General features: G+C 33.8%; 1 protein-coding gene across 6 annotated transcripts in view; it reads right to left on the bottom strand.

The window, feature by feature from the left end:
- Nucleotides 1-12,718, bottom strand: part of PHF3 (PHD finger protein 3) — a 61,761-nt gene that overhangs the window by 21,659 nt on the left and 27,384 nt on the right. For 4 of the 6 annotated variants that reach the window (XM_032215016.1, XM_032215017.1, XM_032215018.1 and 1 more), the window contains 3 exons: nt 11,000-11,155; nt 8,943-10,725; nt 98-416 (listed from right to left, as the gene is read on the bottom strand). In XM_032215016.1, coding sequence (XP_032070907.1) covers nt 98-416; nt 8,943-10,725; nt 11,000-11,155 — 2,258 coding nt within the window. Of the gene's footprint in view, nt 1-97; nt 417-8,942; nt 10,726-10,999; nt 11,156-11,436; nt 11,508-12,718 lie in introns of all 6 variants that reach the window. The other 2 variants (XM_032215020.1, XM_032215019.1) reach the window with 1 other exon arrangement.

Below are 12,718 nucleotides of genomic sequence, written 5' to 3'. Positions count from 1 at the left end.
AAAACAAAAGGCAGCACATTTGAAATAAAACGTTTTAAAAGGGTTAACACATTTGCTGTAATCTGGCCATACCGTAAAAAGAAAGGTCATTTCTTACCCGCTTAAAGATTTTGACCTTATGTTTCACGGAGTCTTCTCCTTGCTTTGGGGTCTTGTTTTGAGGGCCCATGAAGGTGTGCTTGGACATTCCAGGTTTCTCACACTCCACTGATCTATTGTCTCTGGCTGTTTCAAGTTTCACATTGGCATCCAACATATTCTGATCGACCGAATCTGGTTTCTTGTCTTCCTCAGCGCAGCATTTGATGCAAACATATTCTTTGTCTTCTTCTCCCATTTGCTGTGCTTGAAACAAACTCAGTCCAACACAATCGCCATGAAACCAATCATCGCATCTACCACAGCCTACCATGAACCTAGAACCAAAAATAAAATCATTCCTTTATCGTAATCTTTATATTATTCTAAACATAAAAAGTTTGTAACCGTCCTAAAAGGCCTTCCATATAAGAACAGGTCCTCTTTGGGAATATTTTGCGCAAAAGAGTGCATCCATTTCTCCAGCCTTACAACATGGTGTAAAATGTCAAGAGGATGTTGTTATGCTAGTCAGCAGTCTACTATCATTCGTAATAAAATATACATCTGTGAAAGAGAATTTTAACTTTTGAATTTTGTTTCAGCAGCCTAATAAAGAAGACTACTTACAACTTCAGAAAGAATGCATACATTGTTGGATCCCATATATCAGCAAAACACTTGCAAATTAGGATCTGGTTTTGACAAATAGGCAATGCCTAATAGTTTTCATAAACAGATTAATCATTCTTCCCTATTCCAGATTATTTATGAGCAGAATTACAGCTGCCACTTTTATATTTATCAAATAATATCATAAAATCCAGGACACTTGCAAACTTCATTGAAGGACTCATTGCAGGAAAGAGATGTCCTTAAATTGATAATTTTCTAAATGGTGTAAACCTCTAGTATTCTTTCTTCCCCAATGAAATTTGACAGGAATAAAACTCTCTAGTAAGATAAATTAGTCATACTTTAGCATACTTAAATGCATTAGAAGGCAACTCAATCCTCTCCCTCCAAATGGAGACACTGGGAAGGAAAGAAAGGAAATACTACCTGTTTTTATTTTCAGGTTTGCCTTTGTAAAGTTTTAGAAAGTAAGTTACTTGAAATATTTGAACTGATTTCAGAAAAATCTTGACTATTTTCAGAATAGGCAACTGGGTCAAACTTCAGTTGCCTCAAGAGAACAATTCTGCCTACAGCGTCAAGCCTAAAATCTTCATTATCCCAAATTATCTTGAAGGGGTTTCAGCTTAAATAACTTTTTTAAGAAGCTGGTGAATTTAAATGATCTGTGAATATATGCATAGTTCATATATTTTATAAGGAGATAAAAAGCAATTATTTTACCTAATTAAAAATGTAAATTTTCTTCTGACTGAAGTGTATGTGTGCTCTGCATGTAAATTTGTCTACATGTGTGTGCATATATGTATCCACATCCCAACTGTTTATCCAAATGTAGAAACTTTTTAGATAAATATTTTGAATTTATTTTGACTCTATAACTAGAAAGTAAGATAGCAACCACCTCATATTTTTTCCATGAACATACATCATGGAGAGTGGTCACATTTCATTAGAAAGACAGAGCATGCTAGGGAATATAATTTATATTTCAGAAATGATTGCAAATAAAGCAAATGACAGTATTAAGTATACATGAGAATTTCATGAAGTTTATTAATATGATTCACTCTGAAACATGACAGTGTGAAATAGGCCACAGAGATATTTTATGAATGGGTGTAAAAATATTGGCTCTTTATAGTTTAATGTGTTCATAGAAATTAGAAAAAAGGTTTAAAGACAGTTGTAAACATATCACAGAGCTTCCTTGTAAGGGTGATGGATGGCACATAATTTTAATAAATAAATAAATGAAGTTAAAAAGATATTCCTTTCAAGGAAACCTGAACTTGGCTGTCACCAGAAAATTGTCATTAGGAATAAGTTCACATTCTTGACAAAACTGAATTTAAAAAAGGAAAAATGTAGATGACTGGGAATCTACAAAGACAGGGATTAGTACTTATTCCATATATTTAATAAAATTCTAGTGGCTAAGAAACTGGAAGACTAATACAAAAAAAAAAGCCAATGTTGACTTTAAAGATAATACTGAGTCATTAAAAAAAATATTGCACAAACTACTTTTGAAATATAAAAGGGTGGAGTGCAAAGAAAGAACAATTCATATATTATGAATATATATATATAGCCCTTAAGTATATCTTTGGATAAATTGTATATTTATCAAATTAAACAGGAAAAATCGTTTGAAAAAAGACCGGTTTTCTTCTTAATTATTTGTTTTTTAAACTATGTATTATGATTCTTAAAGAAAATCATGAATTTTCTTCTATTTCAGGTGTTTAAAAGTTCATTTCATTAATCTCTGAATCACACCTGGTTTTAATGGAAGTAAATTTGTTTCTACATTGTCCAGTTTACAGTAATCTAAATTTTCAAAGTCAGTTCAATAAATTATGTGGACATATTAAAATATTTTAATTATTTAATAAAATCATTTCAGAACAGATGAATGCACTGAAATCTTTATATATAGAGGTTTTTTTTTTCTTTTGTTCCCTATTAACAGGAAAAAACTAATTTTGCTAACGAATAAAACTTTTTTTTTTGCTTGTTAACCTTTCTCTGAAATAACACTAATTGATCTGAAAAATAAAATGTAGAAAATTATTAACCAGTAACATTAATGTGTCCTTTGGATAGATATATTAACTTTATCATTAGCTTAAGTCTTGGAAATGACAGGTTTCACTTAAGCGTAATGAAATCTGGATATAACTGATAAGGACCGAGTAATGATTCAGTAAGCATAACAGTTGATGCTTAATTTACTGCAAAAAGATCCAAACTGATAATGAAAAATTGAACATTGTATTAACTTGCACTAGAATTAGATTTAATTGACTATATTCAATAGAATATAATGACTATACATTTCACTATGTAAACAATTTATGCTAATTTAGTTCTTACTAGTATTTTACCAAAATATTATAGGGTTTCAAATAAAGGCAGGATTCCTGCTTATTCTATCCTGATTTCACTAATCCTCACAAGTGTATCACAGAAATTGGCAGGAAGAAAGAGTACATTTCCCAACAATAAAATGTGGGTGGATGCCATGGAAATTTTAATAATTTGATTTTTTGTAGATTATATTTATAAACCATGTTACGGTTTTTATTAAAACCTTTTTTTAGTAATAGTGGGGAAGAAAAATTCTTAATAAGCTATTAAGTAGCCATTTTCCAATAAATTTAGGTTCCATTTTTTAAAGAAACTACTAAACACTTGGCCACTAGTTTATTACTTTTTAGTACTGACACTGAAATAAGAGCAGAACTAATAATAGAAAGGAGCAGCTAATAAAGTGTGGGATAACTGTGGTGGATAGGAAGATTTTCTAAAAAACTGTCATTCAGGAAGAGCTGGTAACAAAGAATTCTTCTATGACAGGTTTTGTAGTAGCATTCAACATGTTGGCCCACTAACACTAAAACTTTGGATGTAGATTGCTTCTTAGATTGATGTCCAATTGCATTAACCATGTTGTAAGGTTGGAGTGGATACACAGCTGCAACAGAAAGAAAAGAAATATTTTTAAGATAGTAATTGGTGATATTTAGCAGATTCAACTATCTTGAAATACAACCTATACAATCCATAAAAGCTCTAATTACATATTTTTGTATTCTAAAATTCTACCTTATAGTTCTGTATGCAACAAGTTACTGTAAGCAGGAACATCTGCTGTAAGCATACTTAAAATAATAATTGTGTTAACATACGGACAACTCATTTCCACAGAAATCTCACTGCTACCAGTGGATTCCACTACTCAGAGGAATCTACTAAAATATTCCAATGTGATTTAGACTATCTTTTTCAAAAAACAAAAATCAAAATACAACTTTAATTTAGGTAAAGCAAAGCTTTCTGTTGGGTAAGTCAGAGTCCTTCTGGAAGGTAGCATTAAAACAAACAAAATTAGAAAACAGTGAAGAATACACCAGTCCAAATTCACTTTATTGTAAATACAGTTTAAGGTTGTTTTGCAAAAGCAATCAAGCCAGTTGTTTAGGAAAGTCGTAGCACAAGACATACTATTGTGTCTGTCAATCAGTTCATTCCATTTTACTTTTTTGTACAGGCATGTAGCACTTCAAATGTAGTAAGAAATACACACACACACACACATGTACACATACATACATACATACAATGTGACAAGCATCAAGTATCTTTAAATAAGCTATTCCACCAATGACAACTTTTTAAACGTTTGAGTTAGAGCTACATTTAATAGGTAGCAAGAATAATCTTGATGAAGGAAGAGACTCAGGAAAGACAAGGGCCAGGTAAGAGAAATCTGAATCCAAAGCAGAAATACAATTTTAAAGAATGTCTCAGGCATATCTTACTACAATTAAAAGGTGTAATTAAAGAGTAGCAAGACCTTGCTCCTGATCTCATAGCAAAGATGTTATTGGCTGACCTAATCCATCTTTGACTCATACTTATTGAACTAATGTTCAAAAGGGGAATTCAGCTTCATTATTATTCATATTTACTAGAGAATGGCTTGTAGATTAAAATGTCTCATCTCCAAGTTTAAAAACAAAGCAAAGTAACAAGCAAAAGACATTGTACTTAAAAAACTCAATATGAATTTTTCAGTGCTTTATAAAATGGTACGCAAAAAATCCATGGCTCTCATCTGAAAGTTTTTTTCTCTCCAAAACACCATTAGCTTTTTTGTTAAACAGTCATTATTTTAATCAAGAAAATTAACACACATTGCTATATAATAAAGTCCAATGTTTCTTACCAAGGAGCATTTTCCAACACTTAAGTAAATAGGAAAAACCCTTTAATGTAGTTTAATTTTCCTACAAAGTAATTTGCAATTATTAGATCTCAGCTTAATGAGGTCTTTAAATATTAGTATTTTATTTATTTCTGAGAATGTTAAATAGCTTACAGCAATACATTAAAATGATTTAAAGAATGATGCAGATATAACAATTATTGTCACCTGTAGTTACAGAATAGAAATCAAATAAATAATAAAAAATGAATTGTCATAATGGAAATGAATGTAAATAAAGGTAGTCCTTGATTTATTCAGCCCAAAACTTATCTTGCTAAGCAAGACCGTTAAGTATGTTTTGGCCCATTTTACAACTTTTCTTGCCACAATTGTTAAGTGAACTACTGCAGTTGTTAAGTTGGTAACATGGTTGTTAAAGAAATCTAGTTTCCCTATTGCTTGTCAGAAGATCAAAATAGTGATCACATGAACCTGGGACACTGCAACCCTCATAGGTATGAGTCAATTGCCAAGCATCTGAATTTTGGTCACATGCTGGGGCGAAATTGCAATGATTGTGTGAAAAGCAGTCATGTCATTTTTTTCAGTGCAGTTGTAACTTCACTAAGTCACTAAATGAACGTTTGTAAGTCAAGAACAGTGTCGGCTGGCAGCTCCACGGAGGAGGGCCTTCTCTGTGGATGCTCTGACCCTTTGGAATGAACTACCCCCAGAGATCCGGACCTTGCCCACTCTCATGGCCTTCCGAAAAGCTGTTAAAACCTGGTTATTCCGGCAGGCCTGGGGCTGTTGACCTCATTTCTGAGGTCCAGCCCCAATCAGATTGGGTGCATAGGTGATGTTTTTTAAATTGTTCTTTTTTTTATTTTTTATTAATTATTCTTCTTGTTTTTGTAAGCTGCCCGGAGTCCTCCGGGATTGGGCGGCCTATAAATCTAATAAATAAATAAATAAATAAATAAACAAACAAACAAACAAACAACTACCTGTAAATAAATCAGTAAAGATAGAGAGATGAATACTAGACATTTGATTATTTTATAAACACTATGCCATGATGGATTAGTTTATGATAAATAAAAAGTAATAAATCCAAATAATGTCTTGACATCACATGTGAAACACACTATAGTATATGATGGAAACAAAATGAAAACCCAATTCCATATATGTATAGTTAAGTTAGATGAGATGCTAATCTAGAACTCTTTGCAATCTTAGTCATTTTCACTTTAATTTCAGTTAAACCAGTAGAAGATATGTACTGTTCAGTTTTTTTTTCATAACTAAACTATATTAAACATGCATATGTAAACTATATAGAATGAGTCCAATACAGAAACATACTTAATTTAAAATAGGTGTGAATTCGATTTAAATTTAGATTCATGCACAGGTGGGCAAATAGAATTGAAATGGTTGTTACATAGCCACAAAGAGTCTCCAAAATTACTGTGAAAGCTTTTTCCATAGCAACTATAAGGCATAATAAATGGAAAGATCAACTTCCACTATCCTATTGAATGGATCAGAATCTAGATTCATTTATATCGACTTTAAAATATGTGCATCTAGGGCGAGAACTGTGGGTAGAACTCAGTATGAGGCTTGCGGAGTAATAATGTCCTTCTGAGAAATGTAGGGAAACTAGGTGTATGGGAGAAACAAACCAAGAAAATAGATTCCACCAAGAGAAGTGTATTATTTGGAGTCTATCAATGCAAATAGCACTATCTTTTTTATTACATAGGTAATAATTATAACTTTATATTATTGTTAATTTACCATTTCTACAAGATAACAAAATATTAATCCCTCCACCAGTGGTGGGATTCAAAATTTTCTACTACCGATTTGGTAGGCGTGGCTCGGTGGGCATGGCTTGGCTTAGTGGGCATGGCTTGTGAGTATGGCAGGGGAAGGATACTACAAAATCTCTATTCCTTCCCAATCAGCTGGGACTAGGGAGGCAGGGAATAGATGGAAATGGGGGCAGTCAGAGATGGTATTTACCGGTACTCCGAACTATTCAGAATTTTCACTACCAGAACTGGTCTGAACCTGCTGAATACCACCTCTGCCCTCCATCTATACTGAAGACACCATTGCAAATGTCTTCTTTTAATATTAATTGAACTCATTCTAATTAGCCTTTATTGTTTTAATAAATGTTAGTGGCTTCTGAAATAAAACAAAATCTGGATGGGGATGGTGGAAACCTAGCTTAATAAAAAGATCATAGAAACAACTGTTTACAACCAATTATCAGTCAACAGAATAATATGGCTGCATAGAAAGCTAACACCATTGTAGCCTACATCAACACAATTTCCGACGTATGAAAAGAAATAATTAATCAATCTTGCTTTGCTTAAGTCTTCATCTTCAATATTCTAATTGTGGGCATTTATACTCTACAGAGGATTCAAAGAAAGATTAAATAAAATTACCTGGTGACTAGAAATTAAACCTATGGGGAAAAAATATTGAAGGAGCTGGGCATGTTTGAAATTGAGAAAAGAAGATATAGCAACATTCAACACATACTTGAGAGGTTTGTGCACAAAAGGCCAAAACTTGTTCTTTCTGCGTCCAGAAATCATGGCTTTAAGTTAACAGGGAGTCAGGTTCCAACTGAACATCAGAGAAAAAATATTTCTAACAATAACAGCAATTTGATAATGGAATCAATTATAAAGACAAGGGCTAGGCTTTCTTTTACAGGATATCTTCAAGCAGAAGCTAGCCTGTCACATATGTTGATTTGGTTTGATACAATGGAGATGAGTTGCACTTAATGGTCTAGACCAGGGGTCTCCAACCTTGGCAACGTTAAGACTTCTGGACTTCAACTCCCAGAATTCCTCAGCCAACTTTATCAAGCTTTGGTGGCTGAGGAATTCTGGGAGTTGAAGTCTGGAAGTCTTAACATTGCCAAGGTTGGAGACCCCTGGTCTAGACAGCCCGTTCCAGCTGTATGATACATTCAATAGGTGTTAGGTGCCAGTAGTGATATGAAATGCATTAATTTACAATAGTTTGAAAAAATCTGCTCTTTTCAACAGTTCTATTAGTGGAAAATACTGGATACGTATCTATAATTTTCAAATAAAACTATATTTATATTATACTGTCTGATAATACAATATGTGAAATTTGTATCAAATATTTGTATTAATTGGCAACAGGGCAAAGAAAATAATATTTCAGGTGCTATACATTTCTAGTTCCTAGGTGTTTCAAACTATAACTCCTAATGTTTCTAATTAACCATATAGCATGAAATGTAATAGAATCATTGTGCTCAATATCTAGAACAGCCCGAATTGAAAAAGCTGTTATGCAGAATAGCCTGGTACATTAAATTGTTCGTCCCCAAAAGTGTTCTGATTTTCAAATCATTTAAACAAGCTTTTTTTCTTTTTGCAAACAACCAGAATATATGGCTATTTTCTTGTATCCATTTCTTCTTTTGCTTCTTCTTCATTATCATCTTCTTCTTTCATCTTCCTTCACTCCCTTAGTTTAGCTGAAGGACATTCTGACTTACTTCAACCATTTTAGATTTTAGGTTAAAAATTGATTAATCTGAGTCTATCTTTTATGTTTTAATTTGAAAAAGATAGTCAAAAACCTAAAATTGGGACCAGAATGGGTAATGTGTGACTGCAAAAGATCTTTCTGGAAATCTCTTAATCATCTACAGCCCAAAAGCAACCCTTTCACAGTCTACTACTACAACACGTTTTTCCCACTTCACCACTTAACCTCTAATTCTCCTGCGCCCCCCCCCCCAAAAAGCCAAAAATATTGATCCTGTCCTATGATGACATACCTGGCCACGATCAATAATGTGAAACATTCAGATTTTTTAAAAAAATTAAAGGGGTCCACCCATCCCCATCGGAAGAAATTCACCTACCCCTATTCTAAAATATGAGGTGCCGATTACAATTTTTGTTTGTAAAATCAACGTGTTTAAAGCACACACCTGTTGCCATGTGGCTTTCTGCAAAATCCACACTGCTTACTAGGCATCCAGATACTTTTGTTTTCACTGGGAGACAGGAGTTCTGTGCTCTCTCGTTTTACAGTAGAAATATTATCTGGGATAAACAGTGGTGGTTCATCAACTGAAAGACTTTTACTGCTTCTTCTCTGTCGAGGCTGAAGGTTCTTTTCTAACCTTCTAACTTTCATTTTCTCCCTTTCATCATCTTTTAAATAATCCACAAGTAATGTCATGGAATCTTTTCTCCCTCCTTCTTCCTTAATGCTATTATTTGCTTTAAGGTGATATTTCTGTGGCTGCTTCTGACTCTGTTGTGGCAACTGCCCTTGTTTAGCTGTTCCCAACACTAAATGTAAACCTTCTTTAGAACCAGCATGATGGCTGATAGATCTGTCATTTATTTTTTCTGTGGTTATCTTCCGTACCTGAACTGGTATTTGACCCCGAGGAATATTTCTCCCTACCTCATGGATTGGCTTCTTTAGAGGTATTCCAGAGTCACAGCTCTGAAATCTTATATCTTTATCTGAATATTGCTTCTTAACTTTAAATATTTTCTGAGTATGCTGAATGTTTCCTTGCTCCTCCATGTGACGTTTCAGACTTACTGAAGACTGACTGCGAGGACTTGGAAGAACGTGAATTTTACTGCGTGTGTCTTGGCCTACAGTAGCCAATCTCCGTTGTGTGACCATAGTTTTATTTTGTTTAGTCTTGGTATTTTTGGACTTCGTCTTTTTTAGATATTTTAAGGGAACACCAGAATGGCCATCTTCCCGCAATCCTGAAAATGCAAGCTCTCCCGTTTTTACATTTTCGGGCACTTGAAATACTGTTTCAGTTGGAATGTCTTGAATAATATTATCTTCCAAAGTACTTGTTTCTAATTTGATAGAATTTGTACCATCCTCTTTTAAATCAGTCTGTTCAAATTCCATGCTATTTAAAGGAAGATCGTCTTTCAAATCAGCCTTTACCACGTTATCTGAACGTTCTTGCTTCTCTTCTTTTTGCAAGTTAGCATTGCGAGCCATGTCGTCACTAGCCTTTAAACCTAAGTTGCATTCAGCAACAGAATTAGACTGAACTGCAAGAGCTTCCTGAATTTCACTTGCATTTTCACAAGTTTTGGAAATAAGCAGAGCATCACTCATCCCAGTTTCCTCGTTTTGATCTTCTATTTCAGTTCTATTCTGTTCTTCCTCAGTCTTATGGTTTGCCTTTTCTGATGAAGATATTTCAGATGTGTATTTCATAACTTCATCACCTTCATCTTTCAAGCTATTGCTGTGCGTAACTTTATCTGCCTCCACAAAAGCAGATGATGCGGACTCTGTTCCAATGGTGGCACCATAATTTTCTGTAACAGCCTGTGCTCCATTTTCCATAGAATCTGGCAAATTAGAAGAATTCCCCGTTTCATGACATACTTTGACTTTTGGCTCAGTGGGAATTTCATGCTCGTGATCTGCTTCAGTGCTTTCTGATTCTGCACAAGACGGAACCCATTCTGAATTGCCTGAAGATGATGGTGGGATTTCTTTTGCTTCTTCCAATTTGGAACCATCGTTACATGGCTCAATCTTTTTTAACTGCTCTGGTGCATTACTGTTATTATTATCCTGTTTAGCCTGTCCTTTATCGTGTTGTTTCAGTCCTCCCTTCTGGGCAGGTCCAGACTTCACAGTTTTCTTCGTGGGAACAGAAGACGAAGGATTTGAACGTTTAGCTAGTGTGCTCTGCCGCAGACTTCGGACTGGCTCTATTTAAAAAAATTATATTGGGTGTTATTTATAACAATAAAAACACAATATATACTAAAAACAGGTGGATTTATATGTAATTTAACACAATAAACACAAAAGTTAGTAAGCTTATCCTCAACAATTATTCAGGTAAGTGGATTATAGATTGCTCTGTTCATCAAATGGTAAACACATTTATTTCAAGCAAACACTAAGTTACGTTTGATCACGGAAACAGGAACTCTACAAAATGCAGAGCTATTAATGTGTATTTTTTTAAAAAAAAACTACCTTGGTTCATTAAACGTGGAGACTTTCTTGGTGATTTGGTTGAAGTTCCATCCATTTGGTCCCTCAATTTCCTGTTGGGTGACAGATCACCTTCATCAATGGTACTCTGAGCAGTTTCCTTAACTCTGTCATCCATAATATCATCAAGTCCGACAGCTAAAAAAAAATGAAGAAAAAAAATCCTAAATCTTAAAAAGAATTTTTTTATTACGTCTAAAATGTCATGAAAGATGTGAAACATAAAGAAAGCAATGGCAATGGGGAAGGGGTGGGATGGGGAGGGGAGAAGAGAGAGATAAATAAGTTTAAATGCATGTGTAGGAAATGAGATGTACAAGTTTCCCACAAGGCAGATAAAACAAGTGGTCATCCAGAGCAGTATTATTTCTCATACATGGTCCTTGAGAAAGAGTCATAGCCATTTTTAGTGGACTCACATTTTATTGATTTGCCACAGGAAGTTCTCAGTCCTTAAAGGATCAGCTGTCCCCTCACTGTCCCTTCCCACCTAAGAGAAAGAGAATTTAATAATGGAAAGAGCTGATCCAAAAGTGACAATTTCCTTTATCTATATAATTTTAATAGTTTCTTTGTAGATGCTAAATGTAGAACATGATAGTCTGGCAACTATTAATAAATGTTTCACCTGCTAAACATCTAGCCAAAATCTAAGGGCTACAGTATAAGGTTGCAATTTGATGTACATCTCATTAAACACAATGAGATTTATTTCCATGCAAACATTCTTCTTAGGATTTGTTACTGTATATCAAAAGTGTATGCAGGTATGTATCTATATATTAATTTACTTATTTTATGAGATGTTGCAGAACACATTCAATAAATGAAAACCTACTAGAAATGTCTATGTTCAGAAAATCGGAATGACATTGATTTTCCATTACAAAACTCAGTTTCCTTTCATTCCAACTTTCTGATAATGGGTGTTGATTCAATTTAGAGATTTACTGTCTCTGTCACTGATACAGGAATTATTTTAATATTAATCAAGAAGAATTTAAAGTGTACATTATTAAATATATAAAGTAAATATTAGCAAAAAAATAGAATATTTTCTTCCAAGGCTGTGCAATAACTTTGAAAAAGGGTGACTCAGTACACAGGAGTGGAGGTGAAGCTTACTTTTTGAATTATTAAAGTATGCTGCCATGGCTGCTTTGTAAGTTGTTCCTGACAAAGAAGGCCGTGCATATATTTCTTTCAAAGAACTTACATAGCCCTACTCATGGCAGATAGTTGTCCAGGCTCTGCTTTAAGATTTATAATAAAAGTAGCTTGCTCTTCTTGTTATTAGTTACAACAGCCATGGGTTACTTCTATTGCTACTTATAAATCTTAGTTAACGATAGGCCAAAATGTAGCCTTTCATAGTAACCCTATTAAAATCCAATTACCATAATTATCACACCCACGGTTTGTTTCATCTGGCAATATAAGGATTCTCTCCATCTTCTTATGAGAGGCAATAATGAGAAATTAAAATAATGCACCCCATTCCAAACTTCCACCTAGTCTGATGAAAGATACCAGTGAGCATCTACCACTAGTTTCCTAATAATTACAAATCTTGTCTAACATTATACGGTATGGATTTCAAGGGAAATTAGAGAAATGTACAAAAAGCAATAACAACTATCAATAAGATGCAGTTATGATTAAAAAGCTAACAACAAAACAAAATATAGTTTAACAAGAGTA

This window comes from Thamnophis elegans, chromosome 4 (assembly GCF_009769535.1).
Source record: "Thamnophis elegans isolate rThaEle1 chromosome 4, rThaEle1.pri, whole genome shotgun sequence".
Lineage (NCBI taxonomy): Eukaryota > Metazoa > Chordata > Lepidosauria > Squamata > Colubridae > Thamnophis > Thamnophis elegans.
This window is presented reverse-complemented; position numbering and strand designations above follow the sequence as displayed.